Source organism: Pleurodeles waltl, chromosome 3_1 (assembly GCF_031143425.1).
Source record: "Pleurodeles waltl isolate 20211129_DDA chromosome 3_1, aPleWal1.hap1.20221129, whole genome shotgun sequence".
In the NCBI taxonomy this organism is placed as follows: Eukaryota; Metazoa; Chordata; class Amphibia; order Caudata; family Salamandridae; genus Pleurodeles; species Pleurodeles waltl.
The window spans coordinates 1,612,370,235-1,612,397,171 of NC_090440.1; the positions used below are offsets into that span (position 1 = coordinate 1,612,370,235).

General features: G+C 41.5%; 1 protein-coding gene across 2 annotated transcripts in view; it reads right to left on the reverse strand.

The window, feature by feature from the left end:
* Positions 1-26,937, reverse strand: part of LOC138285390 (sodium channel protein type 2 subunit alpha) — a 666,155-nt gene that overhangs the window by 140,309 nt on the left and 498,909 nt on the right. For both annotated transcript variants that reach the window (XM_069225263.1, XM_069225264.1), the window contains exons 22-23: positions 12,192-12,365; positions 3,154-3,276 (exon numbers count right to left, since the gene is read on the reverse strand). In XM_069225263.1, the coding sequence (XP_069081364.1) occupies positions 3,154-3,276; positions 12,192-12,365 (297 nt within the window). The remainder of the gene's footprint in view (positions 1-3,153; positions 3,277-12,191; positions 12,366-26,937) is intronic.

The window sequence follows — 26,937 nt, forward strand, 5'->3', positions numbered from 1 at the left end:
GAGTGCATTCACAGCTGTACGCCTATAATTTTTATTCAGCAACTATAGACACGGGCTTTGAAGGAATAGTAGCAACAATGGGCTGTTCTGATGTGCCCTCGAGTCTTCAGTTGCTCGGGCAACTGACACATACGGAACACTCAGAATATTCAATGGATCACACATTTTCCAGTAATCTTCAGGGCATGTATATATTGCACAGTTTTGATTCAGGAAAGAACACTACCTCCCATTTTTCAGAAAAAACAGAGTATTTGAAAAAACCTGTCCAAACTAGGACTGCATTCCAAAACCCTTAATAAACAACACACCAATATCAAATGTGCAAAAGAGCATGTGCTCTGACATCATTCCAATGTTAACACTAACGTTTTTCCTGACCTAGGCAAAATACCCTAGTGTATACTGGTAGCCTTTCAACGATCCTGTGTGCATGGCCATACAAGTACTTCGACCTATATATATCCAGGGCCACTGTAGTTATGTTCCAATGTTGGACATCATTCTATGGCTGTATAATCTCAATATTGTGTGCGTGTGTGCACTTTTATTTTAGTTTTTATAGAAACACTGTGTTTCCAGTGGGATCCCTAACACCGCAAACACATAGGATTCTTATTAAAATATGTACTCCTTCATCAGATCTATTCAACAAAAACACATGCCTTGCCTATAACTTGAGGGTAACATGTTATTAATATATTTCATTACTCCAAGAGTAGAATGTGTATGTCACAGTAAGTGTGAAGATAAAGCCTTGTTTGAATTCAGTACTACCCATGTAGATTAATGACAACCACCATACATCTGCACACTTTAGGAATACAAATATGCCTCATTCTACCTCTTCAATTTGTATTTAAAATGTGTCTTTGGCACAATCTGTACCCATGCTTAGGCCTTTAGAAGACTTGTTGAACAGTATCACTTTGCCTTCTGCCTACTTTGGTTACATTATATGCACATTTTATTCAAGGGGAAACATTGTTTTTAGCTTTGTTAAAAAAACTGCATAATACACACACTGTTGCAATTCTTGCAACAAACACAAAGCCCCATCTTCTAAGTTGGATTCTGTTTGTGTTACCAATTTATCCATAAATGGCAGATGCCATAAAACCGCTTCTCAGCCCAGGATAAGCAGACAATATAGTAAGTCTTCTGTGCACATTGTGTGGAGCGTGGGCAGCACTTTTCCTCCCTTTCTGTTGCTTCAACGATCCAAAGTGACACAGAAAAGGGGAGGTACATGATTTTATAATATTTTACTTGATAGTACTTTGCAGTCACACACAGGATGTTATAGTGCTGCTCACTTGTTAATATTTCTACTCCTAGCCTTCCTCCACTGTTTCCGTTAGTCAGCCAGCAACTCTGACGGTGGGTCGGTGAAAGTGGTATTCTATTCTAATTAGCATGGCAGATTTAAATTAGGATGCTAAATAGCAATATTTTGATTTTTTGATGCAGATAGATGAAGAAGGTAAATGGAAGTGCTTTAGTTATATGCAAGGCCACTGGAATTATGAGGCAGAAAGGACCAAATATGCTGCAGGGTTGAACAATTTATGTGGCAAGAAAAATCCAGTTATGCATTTACAATGTCAATAGCTCTAACTCAAGCATATGTGAGACCTATTGCTTTGCAAGTACTTGTTTTATTTAATAATCATTGGAGAGGCAGCTAATCGTTGCATCCACGAGGCCAGGGGAGGCTGGTTTTAAAACCAGCTCACAATTGTTTTTGAAGAACACGACATCAGCACTAGTGGCCAAACCAGGTAAAACAGTAAATAAACAATCAATAATTTTACTGTCATTGTAGCAATGCTAGTGAGTCCCAGGCATGGCGGCTGTGTAACAAAATTGCCTGGCAGCACCAGTAGCAGCCAACTGTGCTGGATTAGTGTTTTTAACTTAAATGCAGTACTTCATGATTGTACAAAATTGGAGGATCTCTAATTATGTGTGATTAATGCATTTTAGTGCGGTGATGCGCACACCTGCACTAAAATGTGTTTGTCTAACACCTGATGAGTGATACTTGGCAGGGCTATGTTGGGACCCAACCTGCCCAGTTGAAGGCCCATTACCCCCCCCGGGGGCTTACTGAAGGGGCCAAAACATGTTGGAACAAAAACAATTTCGGATGATTGAGGCCTAATTTTTCACTCTTTATCTAGCATTATTTTTAAATCTTACCCTGTCTACCTTTCAAATAAAGGTATTTCCTTTAGGTTTACACCGAAGCAGTTTAAGCAATATCCTGGATCCCACACTTATCCAGCATCATTTATCTTTAACTCCCGCATCCTAAGATTGAGTCCTCCTTTGTGGTATTATCCTACCAGGTTGGGCGGATAAGTCTACGATGAAGCATGCCACAATTATGTGGATAAGGTAAGAAAGTGTAATGTACAAAATTATCAACCAGTTATTGCACGGACTTATGAAATCAAGTTACCAAAATCGAAAGAAATGTACACACTTTTCATTTTATATACATGGTAGAGAAGGTTGTGCTGGATTTTCTTTTATATTTTTGCCATTTACTGACTAGGAATGAAAGTCATATCATTTTATGTCGCTTTTAATCTGAAAGCCATTCAGCAGATAAACAAATAGTTACAAACATTCACCAGTATGAGCAAACAGAATAAAGCTATATGTGGAATGTGCTACAAACGAGTACATTGCTACATTAATGCCATTAAAACTACGATTTCTAGTTGGTACATGTCAGAAATGGTAGCTATCTAACTGCTATATAGTTTTAAGTGATTCCTGTTTCTCAGATTTCAGGCAAGCTATGAAACTGTTTTTACCAATTGGTCCGCACAATAAAGGTGTTGGGTCAAAAGTACAACTAGGGAAAAATCGTCTAGACCTTCAGTAGTTTCGGGTGACCAGTGTTAGTTTTACAGAATCTAATGACTCAAATGATTTTCATAGATATATTCGTGATAAAAATGATAACAAGTGCGTTTTCTAGAGATGGGTTTGAGATTAAAACAAACACAACATTTTATTACAATGTAGGCATGTGTGATCTATTTTTTTTTATAAGGACGAAGCATTCCTTATACCTACTCGGCATGCACATTGTTTTATGCATGCATTATCGTTGTTTTAGTTTCTTTAATTGTGTCTTACCCTCATCCCTTCAAATCGAGAAAGGGCTCTTAGAGGTCTCAGTGCTCTTAGTGTCCTAAGTGATTTAATGGCACCTAGTTCTGAGTAGCCCAAGGCATTAGCTATTAAGCTAATCAAGGAGACCTACACAAAAACAGAAAAGTAAAGAGCATTGTTCTTCCAAATATTTCAACACACAGATTTGAGCAAATGAAGCACCATCAACCTGTCCAGCAATCCAGTCAAAACCTAGAAAAGAACGTTAGTTATCAAAAAGAAACAGTTAGAAGTTAGAGTCGCTGTTGTGCTATTGTTACAATGGAAAAATACAGCATTTTTGTGGAAAGATATTTTGCATTGCCAAAGGCACACTTGTGAAAGAAAATAGTCTCGCATTTCAGTGCACCCTAGTACTAGTCTTACCCTTATGCCTTCAAATCTTGATAATGCTCGCAGAGGCCTCAGTGCTCTCAAGGTCCTTAGAGACTTAATAGCAGCTAGTTGGTCGTACCCGAGGGCCACAGCCAAAAGGGAAATGATAGAAATCTGTTCAGAATTAACAGCATTGTTAATCAAGTTTGGAGATAATATTAATTGTTATAGAGGATCAATCTTCAAGATAGTAAATAAAAGGGACCCACGGATGGAGAGGTCGGTGATGAACTACACTTTTCTTATAAGCAATACCTTTCTATGATATATGGTTCATCAACCAAGCTCAGATGTACAGCTTGATATTGGTAGTTGACAAAGGATTCCCTCGTGTGTTTAAAGGTAGACAAATACTGAAAATGATTACCAGAGTTGATCCCATTACTTAATTTTCATCTACTTAGGATAGGAATTCAAAAAGTAAAAGAAACAAATATGACAATCTGTAATCAAACTCATGTAGCCATCACTCCTTGATCAATTACGCAACATATTTAATATTCACCCTCACAAAGGTAAAAAAAATGTTTCTATTGCATTGTCTATCAATACAAAGATATACTGCAAAGAATAAATTCAACCTTCAATTATTCTTTGAATATATTTTAAACATAACATGGTGGCTTTATTATTAGTAGTAGAAATTTTTGTTTATTAGTTAATTAAAACCATAAACATACACAATTCAGCAACCTCAGAGTCATACATTCAATTGAAAGACTAAAAATATCATGAGATTAGACATATGCATTCGGTAATCGTTGTAGCACTCTTGTCTAAGGATTAAAAGAAAAAATAGCAAGATTTAACAGTACAGAATGGGTGAGCCAAGCCCATTGCAGCCTGACTATGCACAATTCCTGTGAAAAGTGAATTGTGCAAACATGAAGAACAAAGCTTACATTAATTAAAAAACTGATTCTTCCCAAGACTAATAGGGCCATTAAAGCATACTCCGATGTCCAGAGCTAGACAGCCTAAGTGATCGGGAGAGGGGTCGATATTCCTCGCGATCTACCCCTAGTAGCCTGCCCACTTAAGTCATTTACAGTGCCAAGTGGATGGGATAGGGGTCGATATTCCTTGTACTTCACTCCTAGCAGCCCGGCCACTTGAGTAGTTAACAGTATCATAGGTGACACTAACCAGAGCTACACAGCCCAAATGTTAGGAATCTGACTAAATTATAGTGACGTTAGGAAGGGGGAGAGTGATTCTCTCATTCATCCCATAACAGTCCATGGTGCAAAATAAGGCTCTTCAGTTCCCATCGACCAATGCCTGCTTAAACCACAGGTAATACTGCATGAGCAGAGCGTTCAACATAAGGTTTTGAGAGTTTAAGGCCTCAATGACTGCTGACCTGCAGATTCTCACTCCCAAGGCTAAAAACTCTTTGCGCAACAGGGCCCTTCGATATGCTAATAGCTTAGGACATAAAAAAACTATGTGCATAAATGTTTCATTCGACTGATGGCACAAGCGGCACAGGTTTGTCTGCAGTTGCCCCTTTGTCTGCCATTTAGGTTTGAACTCTAAAAATTGGAAGGCGACCAAATCACATTCCCTCCTTGATGGTCAAAGAAAGTGATGCCTCGAAGCAGGGTTGTTCCGGGCGGGTTCCATACAAATTTATCACCACCTACCCATTGGCTCATTTTGTTAATAGCATTTTGTCCTACAGACAGCTTTTCTGCTGGATACATTTGTTCAAAATTTTCTTAAGGATACAATGAATTATATTCAGTTGCCATAAGTCTGAAAGACCAAGATTCTTCATTCTGTCCTTTAAGTACTTAATAATATGACGTTTCCCCCTTTCAAAATTAATTTCGACGCAGGCATGATGTGCTAGTCTATCTTCGGGAGCACTCCTTAAACGATGACAGCTTCTAATGAAAGCCCCTTGTCTGGCTAATAATTACTTTACCAGAGGGAACTCAAGTCTTACTTGGGCGTGGGAGGCAAACTTTGGTAGCTGAAACACCCAGTTGTATGTTCATGATATGAGCTTCTCTAGGATGGTGGCGTCCTCCCCTAACATTATCTCCCCTCTCTAAGTTAAGGTGGGAGTCAATTTTGATTTTATCACTGTGATCAATGCCTTTAGGTTAGGTCCCCACAGGTTTTTCCTTAGAGAAGGTAACATTTAGTGTATCTTCTTTAGCTTTAATAGCCTTTTTTTGTGCTGCAAACGACCCCCTTGAGTCCAATTTGAACCCTGGATACATGTATGTTGCTGTTTCATTGATCGTAGACCCACTGAGATGCCATTTTTCATGTTTGGAAATTTAGGGCTTAAAGGTATAACCTTGGTCTTTTTGAGATTGATTTCCAGCTAGTTGTTAGCTGATTACTGTGCTAGTCTATTGATCAGTCGTTGTAGACCTACTCAGGTGTTACTTAACAATAGCAGATAATCAGTGTATAAAATATTACACAGTTGTTGCTCACCGAGACTCTGAGCCTGCAGGCCACTTCAGCAAGGAAAAGCAATAAATCCGAAATTAAACAGCAGTGGAGCCAGAACATATCCTTGCATTAACCCTAGGGATGTGCTAACTTCTGTGGACAGGCGCTGGCCGTCCCCTACCTTGATCTTTACCCCGGTTCTTGAAAATAGCAGCTGTATTGCCCTCAGAAGCTTTGTTGGGATATCCCTGCGTTGTAGCTTTTCCCAGAGATGCTCCTGGGGGACACTATCGAAGGCCACCTTGAAGTACACAAAGCACATAAACAGTGGGGTACGGGTGACACTTGCTGTTTTCATGATGAGGCCCACAGCTATCAAGTTGGAAAGTGTCCCTTGCTTCTTGGTGAACCCTGTTTGTTGAACTGGAACTTTCTGGTTTCCATCGCCAACTCCAAAAGATCCTGCAGGAGTAGACTTGAAAAGTATTTAAGATCCATGTCTAGCAGGGCTATCAATTTATAGATGTTTGGTGACACAGCTCTCCCACCTTTAAAAATGGGATGTATGACTGACCCTTGCCTGCTTTTTGGGATGCTTCCAGTCAGCAATATGTGATTAAACTTCAAGGTCAGAAAGCCTGCCCAGATCGTAATGTGTTTTCTTTCAAGAGGGCTGGCCGTATTCCATTGGGGCCAGGGGCACAGTTTATACATGAGTTCTCAATAATTTTTACCAGTTTCACAGTTTGGTATTCCAGGGTATCTGAGACACTGTTGCTGTTATTTCCAGTATCTGACATGTCAGGTAGGTCTGAACGAGGTCCCAGGGCAGACAGTATTCGCGCTTCCTTTATAGTGCTCTCTTAGCAAGTATACCCATTCTTCTGTGCTTATATCAGCATTGTTTGCTGCCATGGGGCTCTTGTCAAGCTCGTTTATTAACTTCCAGAATTCCTATGATCATTTTGGTTTGAAGATTAAAGAAGCTTTGCCCATAGCGCTTCAGATTTCCCCTTCTTGTACAGCTAGAACTCTCTTTTCAGTCCAGTACACACGTGTTGAAGGCACTTTAGCAATGGAGGGTTCTGTGGTGCATGCTGCAGCTGTCAGAACGTTTTATTTATCAGTGATCTAATCAGGAGGATTGCTTTTGGCAAACAATATTTCTTTTATACCTAATACTTGTGCCGTTATGCGAGGCAATGGCCAGGTAACTTGTTGCTAAACATTCTGCAAGGCGTTCTGAGGCCTTTATTTGGTTCTGCTCACTGGCTGAGGCTACTTTCAAGATTTTCCCTGCCTCACTTGCCAGGTCCTGAATATCATCTGGCTCCATTTGAGGTGTTTTAGGTTCTTGTGTATGCTTCTGCCTGCACTATCTGGGCACGGCCCAGTACTGGTGTATTGGCACCAAGCCAGATTCTTTTTGGATGATGGTTACTCTCTGATCACAGGTCTGTTTTAAAATCAATTACCGTACTGAACAAGCTGGCACATACTATGGTGTAGTCAAGGTGGGAGGTCGTCATTTCAGAGCACCTTGTCCAGGATGCTTGAATGTCCCCCAGGAGGTGGTCATTTAACATTATCATCTCACAAACTTTCTCCCAACTTTGTCTTGTCTTGTGCACAGCAGATAACTGAGGGTGTGCATTGCATGTGACACTTCTTCATCATCCACATTTGTATCTTGGAAGAGGTTCAGGTTGAAGTTGCCAGTGAGTACCAGATTCACCACCTGCGGATTACCTTTCCACTCCAGAAGCAGATTGATCAGTTAGTCTACTGTTGAACTTTTTTCTATCAGGTTAATATAGATGTTGACCAGAACCAGCGGGCTTGTCGCTGCTTATCCCATTCTTTCAGGGGAAGCACCAGTAACCATGGCTTGTTACTATTTAGCACCGTGACAATCGCAGTAAGTTTAGAGTTCACATAGGTCAACAGCCAACCTTTTGCTCTTCCATACATGCTGATTTTACTTGCCAACCTGTTGAATTCAATGAACCCAATTAAGGGAATGCTGGATTGTGCCCATGTCTGTATTATGGCTATGTTGTTGAAAATGTTGAAATATTCCGACAGCGAGGGTTCTTCAGTTTTCTGTGTGAGGCCCCCCATATTCCAAGCGCCAATACTCAGGGTACCATGCTTTGTCACATAGTGTCCCAGGGATTTCTCATTTCAATCCACATGGCGGCCAGCTTGACGTGCCACGGATAGGGCTGATGGGAGCCAGCTCCAATATTCAGTTTCATCTGTTTTGGTTACTACTCTAGTTTCTGGGCCTTCCATCACCAAGGCCTTTGTTGTTTGGATCTTGAGCCCAGAGATTCCGTTTATGGTGGAAGACCGGAACACTGCACTTTTCAAAATTGAAAATACCTGTTGCCCCGCTTTTTGTTTCAGGCAAAATGGGGAGTGGGTTCCACTCTTGCTGGCAAGCTGATCTTGAGCTAGGAGTCATGGTGCCTAGCGATCCTCCTGGAAATGTGCTATTTTTATACCCCAACTCTTCAACAGCTCCTTGCAGGTCAAGATTTTAGCTGGAATGTGTGATGAGTTCAATGTGACCAGCGTAGGCTCTAATACTTGCTTGCATTGCGGAGCAAGGACCTTAATAGAGAAAAAATTGTGGGACTCCAATCCCGCCAGTCCCAGTAGGCCCTTGATTAACTTTGATATATTAGTGCGATTTAAGTTATTGTGGCTTCCCATAGATCTGAACTCTGGGATCTACAGTAGCTTGCTTTAGGACCAGCATGTTAAGTAGATTTATTGATCACCCTATTTTATTTCTGACAAAATACAGGATGTTAGTTAATTTTTCAGCACATTACTTCAGTTTAATCCAATACAGCAGAGATTAGGGTGAGCCATAACAATAAACTGATCATAGCGTCCAAAACAATGTTTCGAGATAAGCTATGATGTTCGTTGCCCATCAAGAAAAATAAAGTGTACTTATTCAGTAATGATGCATTTTAAAAATGTAGCATGTCTTTTAAAATGTCTTTAAAAATGTAAGAGAAAACAGCAAATGTTTTTGCAAGGATGACAGACATGCAACTGTAGGAATAAGGAATCTGTGATCAGATTTTACAACATGCTGTCTGTTTTAAAGGTATCATCGGGTAAGAGCACTTGATATTATTCAGCATTAAATAAAATCAAACGTTTGGTTCTCTTTTGATATTTACTTAACGTTTTGCAAAAAGAAAGCAGTAATGCACATGTAGGTCGAGAAAAAGGCAGAAAGGGGGTAAAAAGAAAAAAAGTGTCACATTGCTCTAACCAGACTACGAAGGAATTTCTTTAAACTTGCTGATGGCAAGGAATGCAGAAGCACAGAAGCAGTGAGAGGCATATCACAAAATCATCTCCGGCCAAGTAATCAGTGAGGCTCTTCAATAACAATTTATGCAGATGGAAACATTTCATGTGGTTTCAATATCTTTATCCCATTTCTGTGCTTTATTGCAATGCTGTTTCATCATATTGAGGCTTCATGCTAATCTTTCTTTTGTCTCACTGACTTTCCTGCTCTCTTTTCTGTTCAATACATTTCACAACTAAGCAATAGTCTTCTTTTAAGCCTATCCCTGTATGCAATCTCTTTCTCAGATAAGAGAAGTAGATTTTTCATGTGCAATCTCTTCAGCCTCTACAGAACCTTGTGTTACCCTCTCAAGGCTGGTTGGCTAGCTTCAGAAAACAGGGCCTATTTAAACCACTTATCTAGGTGTTTGAAACAATTTGTGATAAATGTGCACTTTGCCAACCGTAACACATCACGCCTCCAAATTACCACAGATCCATCACGCAACATTGATAATATGAACGTTCAGCACACTGTGACCCCTCCAATGGAACTCTCTACCTGATGATTGAATTCATCTCCACAGATGATAGCTTTATAGAACCTGTTGACTAAATCTTCCCTAACTCTGAAACCTCAATACTCTCCATAACCAATGCTGACCCCACCCCCCAACAAGTTTAATATTCTGAGAAAATAATTTATAATATCTTCATTATCTATGCTTATAATGCTGTTGTCTTTGTCTTCACTCAAACCCACACTCTGTAGCATTAATTGTACCTACCCAATCTGAAGATAAATACACATATTTCTGATACAGAAAACAAGGAGTTCTAATAATCATTCGAAAAAGGCTATCCCTCTGACTCCGTGAAGGACTATTAGGCTACAGAAATCTAAATATTTAGAAACTCAGAGAGAAGAAACTGGAACCTTACAACTAGACATCTACTTAAATGACCAATTGTCTTATTGGTAAAGTTTTATTAGCTATTGCAATAGGCACTGCCATCTGTCCTTTTTAGAATGAGAAAATAATCTGAGGTAGTAATATAGGTATTCATAGGAGGCAGCACACATTTTGAGAATATTTCTAGCACCCAGTGACAAACGTGGCTTCTCTATAAGGACTGGTGGTTTGCGATCACTTTGCCTTTCTTCTTTTGTCCAATGATTAATGCTATTTGGGGGACAACTATGAGAGCAAGGTCTCTTTTTATTGTGTTGTTATAGTACAGCTGACCTTGGTGGTCCATGGCTCTAGAATATCTAGAACAGAGCAGTGGCATGAATGGGGAGGAGGAAACTGCCAGATAAAGGTGTTTATATTATGGACCTGTAATCCCTTAATCTAATCTGGTCATCAAGCACCTGCTGAAGACATAACGTAGCCTGTGCAGTTTTTCTTATTATGAAAGTCTCTAAAAAAACAAGCAATGACAGTAGAAACATGTCAGAGATGCTTTTCTTCATCTTTAGATTGTGACAGAAAGACATCTACATTTAGCAAATACCTAGTCAGACTAACCAGGTTTATTAAGGCACACTGGTAGTGATATCAGAGGCACCACGTATACTCAGCGGTCTTGTCACCCATGGGACTCATCGCACAAACCACAGTGCATTATAAGCATCCTTGACATACCCATATGCTGCTGTAGAATGTTTTCAAGTCTCAGTCGGTGTCAACTTCCAAAATGTTTGCTTCAGTTCAGCCAAAGTTACAATCAATGAAAATATGAATGGTTTACATTTCTAGTCCGAATCTGATGTTCATCATTTATGTGCTTTTAATCTGCTTGTATTTTAGAATTGTATTTTTGTATTAAAAAGTATTTGTCACACCTTATGATTGATAAACCATTATGTTTAATCACGAATTTGCCTGTATCTTAGTTTTAAATGATTCTGACAGAGCCTTAATGAAATAACTATATATTTGATAGTTCCAACACGTGTTCATTTAGCTAAGCAAGTATCAGAAAATGACCCAGATGCCACAAAACTAAAATATAATACAAACACCAAGAAAATGTAATAAAGCAAGGTAATTTGGAAAGACTGCTGATAAGAACTCAAGAAGTAGTCCAAGCTTATTAATTTATGAACTAACAAAAAAGGAATCAACAAAACCACCAAAGCTTGAAGAAAAATCATACAGAATCAAACATCATGCAAGTTAAAACATATGCTGATACAACAGAGGAATGAACCCATTCAAACTCTATAAAGTAAATATCAGATAAAGGCAAGAAACAAGTTAGTACTAGGAACAACTGTATCTCTGCAAATTGTAAGCTGTAGCTACCACTTCCATATACATGAAAGCTACATGTTCAAGACGTATTATTCCCCCCAACAGGAACAATAACAATATACATGTTTCTTACCGATCTGTATCTTATATCTTTTCCTCTCTACCCACTGTAAAATTGAATTTTTATGTTTCATGAATAGTATGTCTATACATTGCCCTCTTACTTGTCATAAAGACATGTTTTGAGTACTGTATGCACATTTCTGTATTTATCATCTGTTCTAAAATGAAGAAAAGTCAATACATATATGAAGAAGATCATTACCATGCATTATTACTAGCATCTTGCACTGTCTTTGTTTTACGTCACTGTCTAATTTCATACCTTTAATGCACATCTTCAATGATTACTGACATGGCATTAATTTACAAATAATCCACATGTAAACTGTGTGCGATTGGAAACAATATATTTAATATATGGTTTAAAAATAACACTTAAAAACAGAAAGAAGCAAAAGGCTATATGCAATGAGATTGCCATTTAGAACACACAACCCAGCTTTGGCTAAGAACGCCAAATAGAGTTGGGCAGCACACTCTAGTATTCAAGTAATAGTCATTAAGAATACTTACATCGACTATCAGGAAGTCCAGCCAGCACCAGGCATTGGTGAAGTACTTTGCAAATCCATAAGCCACCCACTTCAGAAGCATTTCCAGTATGAAGATGTATGTGAACACCTTGTCAGCATATTCTAACATAGTCTTAATGGTCTTTCGCTGTTCTATGTATATGTCTTCAAATGCCTGTTTAGGAAAGAAGTTCTATTTCACATTCATTTCTGATTTAGCATTTCCCACAATAAAGTATCTTGATGTACTAGATAAACACCAATATATATGTATATGTTAAGCATACTGTCTTTCCGTGATACAAATAGCCCAGAACACACAATAGTGTAATTCCCAAACAAACAACAGTGGTGCAGGAGGCTATTTTAGGTTGCGCTCATCAGTCTTACGTAAAAGGGTAACAAACACTATTGATTTTGGTTTGTCCCCCAACCAAATGCAATTAACTGCTTAGATTATCTATCAAAGAGTTAGAACTGTAATTTGCTAGTAACTTTATATGCTGGCTCGCAACCTTATATATTAACAAATCACAGACACCAGAAATACAATTAGAGTTTCACATAAAGTAGAAAAATATCCACCACCATTTGCCTAGTTATTAATCTCTATGCCAATTGGTCGAAAGCAAACAAAGATTCTCTGAATAGTATCCATAAAACAGCTTATTAGAAATTGGGTTTCTGGTTGGTAGAGGTATGCACCCTGTCGAAGCAGGAACCACAATCCTAGTCAGGCTAAGTCACCACACACCCTAAATTAACCTGTGCTTACCCCCGATAGCTTGGCACAGAGCAGGAATGCTTAACTTAAGAGGCAATGTGTAAAGTATTCGTACAACATTTCAAACAGTAAACCAGTGAAAACAACACACAAAAAGATACCACGCATAATTAGAAAAATAGAGCTTAATTTAATTACTAAAACAAGACCAAACAGCAAACGTCCAAGAAGTAGAACTCGAGATGCGAATTCTTAAAGAATAAACTGAAATGTAGTGCTTGAAAGCATAAAGCGCCCACCAGGGGTATCTGGGATCGCTAGACCGGGTCAAATCTGAAAGTTCAGGCTGACCCCGATGGAGTGCAGGTCGGATACAGAGACCAGCCTTGGCCCACTGCAACAGTACATTATTTGCGTTGAAGTCAAGGTAGATGTGAGGAGCAGGTGAGGCAATGTAGCATTGTTGATCGTTAGGATGTAGGCAATGCATTGGTTCTGAGTCACACAAAGGTGGAGTTGCTTTAGAAATGGAGGTGATGTGGTGCACAGTTTGCAATGTGTTGTCCTCGCAGCAGCGGCAATGTGTTGGTGTCAATGGAGCTGCGTCAGTTCCGAGCGGCACTACGGTGTCAATGTGTTGATTTTGTCTGGAGCAGCACTTTACATCAACTTCCAATGGCTCCAGACTAGATTGGTACCGCTTGGCAGGGCAGGTCTCACAGCTGGAGGAGTCCAGGAGCTGTAGCCATTGAGTTGGAAGTCATTTATGTCTCTGAGACTTCAAAAACAGGAGGCAAGCCAGCAAGCCCTTGGAATCACCTTGATTCTGGGTTGGAGATATGCAGGTCCAGTCCTTCTCACTCCTAGGCAAGGAAGGCTGCAGGCAGCAAATCAGCACAGCAGAGCAGGTGTCCAACAAAGTAGCAGTCCAGGAGAGTGGTAGTACTTTCAGCAGCATGGCAGTTCTTCTTCCTGGCAGAGTATCCATAGGTTCATAAATAAACTGAATTTGTAGGGTCAGAAGTCCAAATCTTTTACCCAGTGGTGCCTATGAAGTGGGGGAGACCTCAAAGAGGAGCTTTGAAGTGCACATAGGTAATTATTTCCTGCCCTGTCTACAGACTCACTACATGAGGTTTAGCAGTCTTTTGTGAGGGGACAGGACACAGCCTTATCAGTTATATGTGTGAGGCTGTGCCCAGCTCCTTCCTGCCACTCTGCCCACGATGGCCCATTAGGATGTGGATGGCCTATCAAGTCACACCTACGCTCCTATTATGTGACTGTCTAGAGGGAACACACAAAGCCCAGCTGTCACCTAATCCAGACATGAAATCAGAGAGAGGCAGCAGGACCCAGATGGCTAAAGTAAGAAAATGTTAGCTTTCTAAAAGCGTCATTTTCACAATAACAATTCAGAATTCAACTTCACCATAAGTTGTGATTTTAAATTGTGATTCCAGAGACATCAAAATTGAAATTTAAATGTCCATCTTTTCCGGATTATGAATTACATTTATTAAATGTAATAAGGTAATCCTAGTGTTAATCTAAGGGAGAGATAGGCCTTACAGTAGTGAAATACAAAAGTAAGAGTTTTTCGCTTCCAGGACATGTAAAACTTAAAAGTACATGTCCAACTTTTTAAATACACTACATCCTGCTCTTGGGCTGCATTGGGCTTACCTGAGGGGTGACACATATATTTCAAAAAGGAAGGGTTGGGTCTGGCAAAAGGCTTATTTTGCCAGGTTGACATGGCAGGTTAAACTGCACACACAGGCTCCACAAAGGCAGACGAGAGACATATTTAAAGGGCTTCTTAAGTGGGTGGCACATTCTAGGGACTTGTAAGTAAATTAAATATGCCAATTGGGTATTTGCCACTCAAACCATGATTTAGGGAGTGAGCACAAGCACTTTAGAACTGGACAGCAGTGGTGAAGTGCACGGAGTCCTAAGGCCAACAAAACAAATTCAGCAAAAAGTGGTGGGAAAAAGTCAAAATGTTTGGGGGTGACCCCGCAGAGAGGGCAATTTCCAACACACCTCCTAAACATGAAATTCAAATCAATGGGGTGAAGTGCAAAACCTTTTTTCTGATTTTAGAAGGCTGTAAGAAACAAATTTAGACTTCAATAACTTTCAATTGCTAGCCAAGTGGATACTCAAAATTTTGCCAGACATGAATTTTGAGAAGAAGAATTGTCTGCTTAACTGGAAAAGAGCGGACAGCTCTAAACAGACTACCAATAACTTAGTTTGTCAGAGGTTTCAGCAGACGTAGATGTGAACAGTCGCTGGAGGTGAACTAGATTGCACCAAACAGGGCTTGACCTATCCCCTTGAGCATCATCAAACAGTGCACTGGCGCAGGTCATTGTGACCAAGGACAAACAAAGCAGACCAGCTAAAACAAACATGAGGTAACTGGAACCGGCCAAATGTTTGTTATAGCCGGCTTCGAATTGGCTTGGGATGAGGCCACTAGTATCACTCAGAACTTGCAAACACAACCAGCAATTATGAATGCAAAGCCTCTGCTGGTAATAGCAAAAAACATGGCAGCTAGTCCAGAGAGGATATAGTAGTACAAAGTGTAAGAAGAGGGAGAGGCTATGCCCCTTGGTGGTCAATTCAAGCATGTGCATTACACCTTAGCAGTGAAGAATATGAAATGGAGACTGAAGGATGGAAGAAAGCAATAATCAGGATCTAAAAAAAACCTACTTTGATTTGGGTTTGAATGAACTCGGAACCAAGATAAAAAGAGTACACAGGGTTCCAATTATGAGTACTACCCAGTGGCGGCTGGTAACCTTTTAAAGTGGTGGGGTGTAATCCTTGGCTTGAGCTTTTTCTTGACGAGTTCTCTCACTTCTTGCACTAAGTTTACTGTCCCACTCTGACTCACTCAGTCTCACTTGGTCTCATTATTTCACACACTCTCACTTATTCTACTCTGGCCCACTCTGTTACTCAGTCCCACTCATTATCACTCATTCTGAATTACTCAGTCTAACTGTGAGTCAGTCGCACACACAGTAATACTCAGTTACTCTCACTGTCATTCTCCCTCACATTCATTCTCACACAAACTGGTACTTACTGTCACTCATTTTCACTCACTCTGACTCACTCCTTCACTGACTCTCTCTCAGTTTAACTGAGACACATTGTCAAACAGACATGCTCACAGTGCTGGGATTTCACCAGCTCTGAACAGTATCACTGATGGCTTGCTCAGGCATCTGCATGCACCTGTGTCAACAATCAAACAATGTCATTAGCTGCCTCAGTTTATTGTTGGACCCGAAGCGGGTCTGCATTTATTTTGATTATATTAAGAAGGAATAACTACTCACTCTTGATACAATAAAAATGGACCACAAAACAGGGACACCGATCCATCAAACCAATCCATCCACTCCATCATCCATCCTTTCATTTATCCACCCCCTTTTCACCCATCTATTCATCCATCCATTCAATCATCCATCCATTCTTTGCTCATCCATCCACCCTTTCGTTCCATCTATCTAACCTTTCACTCTATCCATGCATCATCCTCTCTTTGGCTCATCAATCTATCCACCCTTTCACTCAGGCTTCCATCCTTACACCCATCCATCCACCCTACGTCCCATACATCAATTCATTTATCCTTTCACTCAGCTATCCATCCTTTCACTCACTCATCTATCCATCCATTCATCCATCCATCAGTTCACCCTTTCACTCATCCATCCATCGTTTTACTCAACCATCTTTACATACATCCTTTCACTCATCCATCCTTTCACTCATCCATCCATCCATCATTTCACTCATTCTACATCCATCTATCCACCCATCCATCCTTTCTCTCATCATCCATCAACCCATCCATCCATCCATCGACCCATCCATCCATCCATCCTGCCTTTCACTCATACACCCCCATGCCTTTCACTCTTCCATTTTTATGTCCATCCTTTCACTCAATCATCCATGCATCTGTCCATCCACCATTTCATCCATCCATCGATCCACCTATCCTTCCTTTAACTCACTCACCCTCCCAAGTTACCTGTCTGTGAAGCTGCAGACAGAAGAGACCTATCAAGAACCCCACCCCACTGTATCTTCTAAAGGAGGAGAAGGGTTGACGATGCCCCTGATGCAGACAGAAGCGTACCTGCACACTTATCTCTTCGTCCACTAGTGCGATTGTTGCTTGAAGCTGGTTACTTATCTCTCTTGGGCCTCTACAGAGTGAAGATAAGGAGCACTCTGCACAGCTCCATAACGTTTTTTTCAAAGTGAAACCAAATGCAGTACTAAACTCGAGTTACTGTCAGGAGAGCAGCCCCCAGCACCCCGTCTACAACCTGCCCCACTGTGATGATCAACAAATTGTTGCCACCCACTCCCTCCTTGTCCTCATTGGCCTGCCCCACCCTCAGCCATTGAAGTGGATGGAGTTTTGTAACTCCTCCTAGGGCCACTGTTCATGCGCCCCACAAGCAACCAGACCACTTTCTTTCTAATTCAGCTATCGTTCTCCGGTGATGTCACTGCTGTTGCTTGTACATGCAGGTCAGAGAAAACATTGCCAGGCTGACACTTGCGCACTAGGACATCTGCAAATGTAACTGTAGTTCACCCAGGAGATTCAGCACACTGTCTCAAAGCAGTGATTTATTTTCAGGTGCTCTGTGTTAATTTCCCTGTTCTTGCTTGTCCCTTTCCCCCATGAACACCAGTGACCCCTGGTAATACTTGGTGAGTGAATCCATTGGGCATTTCTGAAACTTTTCAGATGCTTTTGGCATGAAAATAAACCCTTAACTGTTCTACAAAACTAATGTATGATTCTTTCTTATTCCAGGCTAGATGCTCAATTTTGAACATGTGTCAACAGCTACTGAAATCACTATCAACTTGTACTTCAAAGCTGTTGCGACACAGAGTTTCCTTCTGAAGTTGGTGACACTTCAAATAACCTGACATACTGGTCTCAACATTGTCAAGTCTTAAACTGAATCTGAGTGACTAATTGACAAGAAGATCTTGGTGCTTTTGTTATGGTCATGCTGTTGTTGACTTTTGATGTTTAACTGTAGCTTCTCAATTCTAGCCCCTTAGCCTAGTGGGACTGAGCCACACTTGTTCACCTGTGTGTTGATAGAAGAAAGTATGGTCACTCAGGTGACCTGTTAATTTGGTTGTTATGTGATGCATGTGATCAAAGGGTAGGATGAAGGGCGAGGCATTGTGTGAGAAAGTGGAAGAACCACAGAAAAGGAAAACAAACAGAGGAGAAAAAGTGAGCTAAAGCTTCAGTAATGAAAATAAAATGTTTAATTAGGATGGTGAATGAGGTAACACAATAGAACTAAGGTGAGCTTGACAACAAATCCCAAAAATAAATGTTTAGACTGTATGAGCAAGCTCAAGGCTATGTGCCAAGCATACAAAAATGTATCTAGCATAAAAGAGGATGAAACCACTATCTCCATTACATACTTCTATATAGATACTTCAGGGTGTAGGTTCATGATTTTGTGATTTGCAATTTGTGCCCTGATCTTAAAAATGAAGACAAATAAAATAGGTTCATTTGTGATCATTACCCTAACACTGGGGAAGCGGGATGTTTGACTCTCACATCTCCTTAGATATCTATGTAGATGGTTCATTGTCTTCTTGATTTTTTAGACAGATTGATGGGCTAAATCATATTTTGGAGAGGGAATTATAATATGGTCATCACTCCTCTGCCAGAGGAGGGCAACCTTCAAATGGTAGGGAAAGGTGATATTGAATTTGGAAGTTTTACATGGAGGTGGGATAGAAATGTCCACATCATGGTATACAGGTGTGAAACTCAGCAAGAGTGATCTAACTGCAAGTGAATCTGATTTTCTGATTTTTACTAACCCAGTTATAGCACTAATTTAATGGGTGTCCTGAGGCCTGGCATGGCCTGGTAATGTCAAGATCCAAAATATTTGTGTGACCTAAAGTAGAGCACCAAGCATACACTTTTTTAATGAGAAAGACTATTATTCATGTTCATGGTTTTTGACATGAAGCAGTTGTGCAGCAGACTATTATTGTGAATTCATATTTCTGTCTAAACCTTTTTATCTGTAAGAAAAGAGTGATACCTAGGGCCCCTATTTAATAAAAAGTTTTACTTCAATGTTGTACCTTGGCACTTGCAGTAACATCCCAGTGTATGTGTGTTGAGCACGTGTGTGCAAGGTGTATGTGTGGCATGCACATGACAGTTAGACTGTGTGCAAAATGGATATGTTTCCTGCAACCAGTGGGATGGATCTACATTTTGGATTCCCTCTGATTTAACATGGCACAAGATACACAAAATAGAGCTTCCCCAGACAGTGGGAGTGCATAGCTTGTATCTTGAAGCTAAAGGTGGCAATCCAGACACTAAACAGAGGGAGGATAGAGGTAGGTCTACCCTTAGAAATTCTAGGAGGACTAAAAGCAAGGTTTTGCTAATTGAATTTGCTTAAGCACTGCTGTATGGTAGATGGTCATGGAGAGAGTGAGTCAGCATATTCTGTTGTTAATGATGGTGGTGTTCCTAGCCAGGACCTTCCCTTCTGTCTGACCCTGATTGCAACTTCAGGAAGGCTGATGATAGCCAGGTGCAGAGAGTCTGCACTTTATTGTGTCCATGTTTTTGGATACTCTAGCTTGAAGCCAGCATCATCACTACCTGCAGTAAGAGCCATTACCTTGCACAAAGGTTATTTTTGCACTGCTGCCAGAAAATGACATTGTAAAAAGAACATGTCCTTCACCCTTACGCCCCAAAGAAGTTACAAGCCCCTTAGATAGTAGATCCACATCCCTTGTAAGGAAAGTAGATATAAAAGTGGGAATCAAACCACTCTACTTTGTTTCAGTGCCAAGTTTGCTATGACCATGGAAGAGAGTGTTCCAAAGAGTACTTGAACAGCTGCAGTAAGGTCAGGGCTGTTGTCCGTATGACAGCCTGTATACCAGAGATGAGGGGATATCACCTGAAGTCTGCAACTTGCTGGAGAAGCTGTCTGTCTGCCTAGCACCTAGCTGAATGTCTGCCTGCTCAGAAAGGGAAGAGAGTGTCTGGCCCTGCAGGAGGACAGAGCTTCAATAGAAGACTAGCTGTGCCCTCAATGTGTGTGGGACACCTAGAGGAATCCACTGTGAGAGCTCATCTGGTTTCCCTGAGCACACTTCTAGTGGTAAATTGTGTGAAGAAGCTCAACGTCATACCCTTGTGCCAACAGGCATTTCTACAGTCAGAACAATGGTGCAGCCATAACCAGTTTGTTGAACAACCATGACAGAATAGTTGTTAAAAGCAAGGTGTCAGACTGGCCCAGAAGCCGCACCTGCCAGGAATTCCAGGTCTATGGGGCTACATCTCCCAAACACCAGTCCTCACCATTCCTACCTGTCAAGCAAATCTTTGAAGCAGGCTATGACATAGAGAAAAGGGGCACTACGCTGTGGACAAATAGGGTCCACTGAAGACACACATCAGTATATGCAGACCCGCACACCAGCCAGCTCCCTCATTCACCAATCAGGTAACAGCAAGGCATGGTCTCCAAAGACTTAAGACGCTATAAATGCAATGAATGTTAAACCATTATAAAAATGTAACCTTATCAGTAATACACTTTTGGGCTAAGGAACTGCATGAACTGATCCATCAGTTGCTCAGCGGCTACCAGTTATTGAAACTTACACTTGTGCCTAATTTGGCCAAAGCTCAACGTAGGAGAGAGGACCACCCTAGGCACACACAGAAAGGGCACAGTACAGAAGTCATAGGGCACCTAGGTGGATGCATTTTAGTGTAAGTGTAAGCCTGCTGTTGAGATCATTCAACTTTAAGTCTCATAACTATCGAAATTTGTAGAATTTTGTGCTTCAGTGATATTAAAAGTACTTACTTTTCTTAAAAGATAAGCACTGAGCTAAAAAATGAATTATCTGGTCTGCTAGTTGAATCAGGATCATAAATCCATGCTGCTCTTATACAACAGCTCTAAAAAACCTTTGACTGTTTTTTTTTTTACAGGGGGAGTCAAATGTGGAAATAGTGTACTTGGCCAGTTTGCGAAACCAGAGTAGAGCAGACTCTAGGACATCACTGGCAAATTACCTAAACCATCATGGCTGGGGCCCAGTATCTCCAGTCTCACCTTTGGCCCATTTAGCGGGTTCTGAAACTTGGTGCAAAGCTTATTGACTACTAAAAGGTACAGGTTCTACCCTTACTAAGACACACCAAATTACCAGTTAGACCAAATGCAAAATTCACCTTTGAGTCGTAAAATGTTTGTACACAGTTGGCTGTCATGTCCAACAATGGCCCAGCTGAAAACATGATTTCAACCATTGCTGAATCACCATTGTCATGCTGGACCTCCGACAAGGCACTATTGAGGGATCCTTATTTTGCAATAACCATCACAAATTATTGTTAAGAAAATGTGGGCAAGGCCACCCTTGATGAGTTCTAGGATGCAGTTATGTCACTTTGTGCACACTTATAAATGGGTCTGTCTTAAAAAAGCAAAGGGACACTGCTAGAAAACTGACATGGCTCATAACTCTGGAAGGAAAGCAAATGCCTATGTCATTTTTCAGGAGGCATTGGCTGTATATATCATGGTGGCAGTGAAGTCCATAATGTAATGCTGTTACAATCAAATTGATTCATGTTACTTCTACATATAACAGGCCATACTGGCATGATGCAACATTTACCTTTTTGGATATTTAAAGTAAGGTATGTGGGAAAGACGGGTTAAACAAGTCTGTACTGAAGGGATGGATGACTATGCCTCTTTTGCTGACCTGATCCATATCGTGGTGATCCCTGAATGTTGATATTATTTCATGCCCTCCTGGTGTGTATCCATACCTGATTTATTTTTTATGAACCACACAAAGTGAGCATTAGGTATTCTTAAAAGGTAAACAACCACTTCAGGCGATGAAGTGCCTTATGATAAAGAGTGAAGACAAATAGACAGCATATTTAAATTAGTTAAATATAGAAACAATGACATTTTATAAATAGGTGAACACAAACTGGAATGTTGTACAAAAGTGTATTTATTAAATTGAAAAGCTATTGACATCTACAGTTCTACCTGAAAAATCTAATATTTCAGGGAGAACATACAGACCTGAGAAAATATTCCAGGAAAAATACACAGCCCTGACAAAGCATTAAGTACGAATCACTTATTTCTTCTTTAATTAACAGAACAAATGACTCAAACGGAACTAGATAGTTTACATGAGCTGATGAAAGTATTTGTTCATGCATTTTACAGTTATTGGCTAGTGCATACAGTATTCTCCACAGCAACTATTGTTGTTGGGAAGTGATTTTATTAAATTCACATAAGTAGGCTCATAAACTGGAGTACACCAATATTTATCACATCCGTTAGTTTTATTTTTAATTGTTTGTGCTGGTTTGAATTTATATTATTTGATGTTATTCCTTTCTGTAATAAAATTAGTTGAATATTGCATGAGCAAATATTTCCCCACTGCTTGTTTTATTGCCTATCATTTTTAAACAGGCCACAAATTGAGACAAATATGAGATTTACAGAAATTAACTCATACTGTTGCTTACATGCCCTCAAGTATATACATAAATACTTACCACCAGTTTAGTTTTTCTCTAAGCAGAAAAATAAGGTCTAGTAATTCTCAAACTAGCTAAAAGAGTGCTGTGAGAAAACAGGGCTGATTGCAGAGGCCCCATAACTTTTTGCCCCCATTTTCCCCTTTTTGCTGGTGTTTTCCTGACTTTAAAGGTGCCCTGGGTACTGCTAACCAGTCCCAGGGCCTGTGCTCTGTGTAAAATGGATATGCAAATTAGGCTAATTATAATTGGCTAAGTTAACCTACCTATAAGTCCCTAGTATATGGTAGGGCATGTAGGTTTAGGGACCACAGCATAGGTGGTGCACACCTAGGTACACTGCTGAGGTGCCCAGTGTCATTTTAAAAGCAAGCCTGCCTTGCTGGCTGCTTTTAAATTAAAGTTATATGCAAATTCGACTTTGGAATTAAAGGTACTTCCAAAGTCTTAAACTACCTTATTTTTACATATAAGTCACCCCTAAGGTGTGCCCTATGTGCCCCTAGGGCTGGGTGCCATGTAACTATAAGCAGGGACTTTATAAAAATAGATTTATAAGCCCTGGTGAGGTAAAAACAGCCACATTCGTTTTTCCCTCATTGAAGTAAATGGCCTTCATAGGCTAGAATGGGCAGACTTTATTTGAAATTTTAAAGTCTCCTTAAATGTTACATACCAAGAATTTGGTATCAAATTAATTGTTGTAATAAATTCCACAACTTCCAGTTGTTGGATTTAATATAACTTGTTCAGGTAAAAAGTTTAGACTTTACCTAAAAAGTTGCCAATTTCAACTCTGCATTGTTTTTGCTGCTGTGCTCTGATTGGCCAGCCTGCAGCAGCTTCTGCCAGGCTACCTTGATGAGGTGTGAAGTGGCCAGACTTCACACAAAGGAATGTGCTTGGGGGAGAGAATCTCCCCTCAGCAGATGGTGAGGCAGGAAGGGGGAGGGCGGCCAAACTGGTCTTCAAAGGCAGAGAAGGACATTTGGAGCACCCAGCAACACCCCCACATCCTGCAACCCCAGACAATTAGGTGCCCCCTTGATTAGATTAGGAGAGGGCAGGAGAGGGGTGTGTTTATGATTTTTAGCCACACCAGTGGGTGGGCTCAGCCAGATGTAACCTCCAAAAATCAGATTCATCCATGTTGGATTTTTAGAGACTGTTGCCTTCTGGGCTGGATTTTTGCCACACTTCCCAGGAAGTGGTCATCACAGGGGGACGACCCTGTCCCTGATTGGAGAACCAGGGCCCCCCTGCTTTTCACCCAGGAGCAAGGATAAAACTGGCAGACCTGCACCCACACCTCAGATCCCTACCAGATTTCAACAAGAAAGGAACTTAAGGAGAAGAAGGACTGCCCTGCTGGACCCCTGGCCTGCACCTGGAACCTGCACTCAGAAGGACTGCACCAGCTGCACACTTGGGCTTCACCACAAGAAGGACTTTGCCTGGCTTCAACTGGTTCAAGGAGGGACTCACTGTTTGCTACAGGTGAAAAATTGCTAAACCAGAGTCCCCTGCACCAACTCCTGAAAAAAGCGACCAGCTGACCACTGCCTAGTGGCCAAAAAGGAGTTTGCGCCAGGTGCATTCTGGGAGTTGAAGTCTGCACCCCCCAAGGACCATCACAGAACTTCTGGACCCTTGGGGTGAGCTGTGGACCCCAAAAGAACCTTAAAAGAACATCTGGGTGAAGCCCCAGAAGTTTGGAAAAGATTTGAGAATTTTTGGAAAAAAGCTCCAGAGAGGGACCGACCCGCCGCGGAAATTCTAGCCGGCTTGCCTCAACCGCGACCCGGCCTGACTTCGTGGTTCGTCCCGGTAAAGAAAAACATCCAAAAAAGAGATTAAGTCCGAAGGTAAAAAGTTGACCGGGACCTCCCAGCCATCGTATCCGAGAAGGGCTCCACGGACGTCGGATCAAGATCCAGGTTTACCCCGGTCGAAGGATTTTCATCTCGAAAAAACGACTAAGTCCGAAGGTAAAAATCACCACCGAGGAAACCGACATCGCGTATCCGGACAAGGGCTCCGGGAGGTCGGATTCAACTGGCAGGTTCGTCCCGGTGAAGAAAAACTTAAAAAAAAAGAGACTAAGAGGGTCATTCTGACCCTGGCGGCCGGTGGCCGCCAGGGCCACCGACCACGGGAGCACCGCCAACAGGCTGGCGGTGCTCCAACGAGCATTCTGACTGCGGCGGTTCAGCCGCGGTCAGAAGCGGAAAGTCAGCGGTCTCCCGCTGACTTTCCGCTGCTCGTGTGAATCCTCCATGGCTGCGGAGCGCGCTCCGCAGCCATGAGGATTCTGACCCCCCCTACTGCCATCCTGTTCATGGCGGGAAAGCCGCCATGAACAGGATGGCGGTAGGGGGGGTCGCGGGGCCCCTGGGGGCCCCTGCCGTGCCCATGCCAATGGCATGGGCACGGCAGGGGCCCCCGTAAGAGGGCCCCGCAAAGTATTTCAGTGTCTGCCTTGTAGACACTGAAATACGCGACGGGTGCCACTGCACCCGTCGCACCTTCCCACTCCGCCGGCTCGATTACGAGCCGGCATCCTCGTGGGAAGGTCGTTTTCCCCTGGGCTGGCGGGCGGTTTTTCAGCAACCGCCCGCCAGCCCAGGGGAAAACTTGTAATACCCGCCGCGGTCTTTTGACCGCGGCGCGGTATTTTGGAGGGCGGCATCCTGGCGGGCGGCCTCCGCCGCCCGCCAGGGTCATAATGAGGCCCTAAGTCAGAAGGTAACTTTTTAACCGAGGCCTCCCGCGACTTGTAGCCGAGCAGGGCTCCATCGCGGTCGGCCTGAAACTTTGACTTTGCCCCGGTCCTGGTGCAACCAGATGACCCGATTGGCGCTTTTTGTTTCTAAGCGCTAGAAAATAATAATACTTTAAAAATTCATATCTCCGGTTCCCCTGAACCGATTTTATTCGTTTTTGTGTCATTTTAAAGATAAAAATATAAACTATTTTTATAAATTGGTTTTGGATTTTTAAACTGTTTCCTGTGTTTTATTTAATTACTGTTTTGTGATATTTGAATGCTTTACACTTTGTCTCCTAAGTTAAGCCTTGACGCTCGTTGCCAAGCTACCAAGGGTTGAGCTGGGATTAATTTACTGAGACCTAACTGTACCTAATTGGAGGTTAGTGGCTTGTTGCTAGGTGTAGGTACCTACCTGCCCTTACCAATAACCCATTTTCCAACAAGTGCAAACTCACACTACTGTTATTACAACAACTGCACCAAGTACGTATTAAAGAAGAGGGCTACACAGAAATTTGTGAAATGGGCTGCTTGGTTATAGATATCTGATGTGACCTAACTGATCACATAGCCATAACAAAGAAGGACCTGCTGTGCTAGATAGCTCCAAGCAGGGCCCACAAATAAATAACCCTTGCAGGTAACACCTTCAACAATCACTCATGACTAGAGACAGAAACTGTTATTTACCAAAGCCTAGAATAACAGATATGTAAGGCACACATAGTCAGTCATTTTCAAATAACAATAAAAAAAATAGTACTCTATCTACACAACATTTTTCACAAGCTTAAGGATCATTCTCCAAGGTATCGCTAGCACCTTCTAATCCAGGCCGCATGCATACTACAACACTGCATATAACTGAAAAAGTTACTGCATGAATGGAGGTAAAATAATTAACATTATCAATTATCACTGTCTTTCAAGAAGCACAGTCTTCTTTGTATCTCTTAGGTAGACTTCGGGTATTACTGAGCAACACCTACGTCCACTCGCTCGCTAACGAGCTGCAATAAACTGCTTAACTGCCATCATCAGGTACTATCGCCAGTCCTAGCCTGGCTGGGACATCATCTTGACAGGAGACTTCAACTCAAACTTACTTAAAGCTTAAGAGGCAGACGAAATACTAAGCGCCGATAGCTCCTACTGGAACGTTCCACACAGGTGTTATCAACCTTCACTTGTTGTGACCAGCAGGGAGCACAATTGGCAACATCAATAGAATATCTCAAACTTCGGGAGGTTTATAGGCGACTCTCCACCAAATTACACCTTTCACGGCCCCTCCTCACGGTCCATCTTAGACTACACCCTAGTCACGTTACCTCTGATCCCTTTGGTACAGCAATTTCAAATAAAATGCACCACTTCCAGTAATCACTCGTACCAAATATTGACCATAAGGTCCTCTTTACCTGTCCACGAACCTGCCCTGGTAGGAATAGGGCAAACAGAGTCAACAAGCTTGAAGAGACTACGTTGGTCATCTGCCACAATAGGAGCCTTATCTTTAGCTACAAAACTGCAGATGTTGGAGAGCCTCAAAACCCACAAATACATAGTGGATGCTT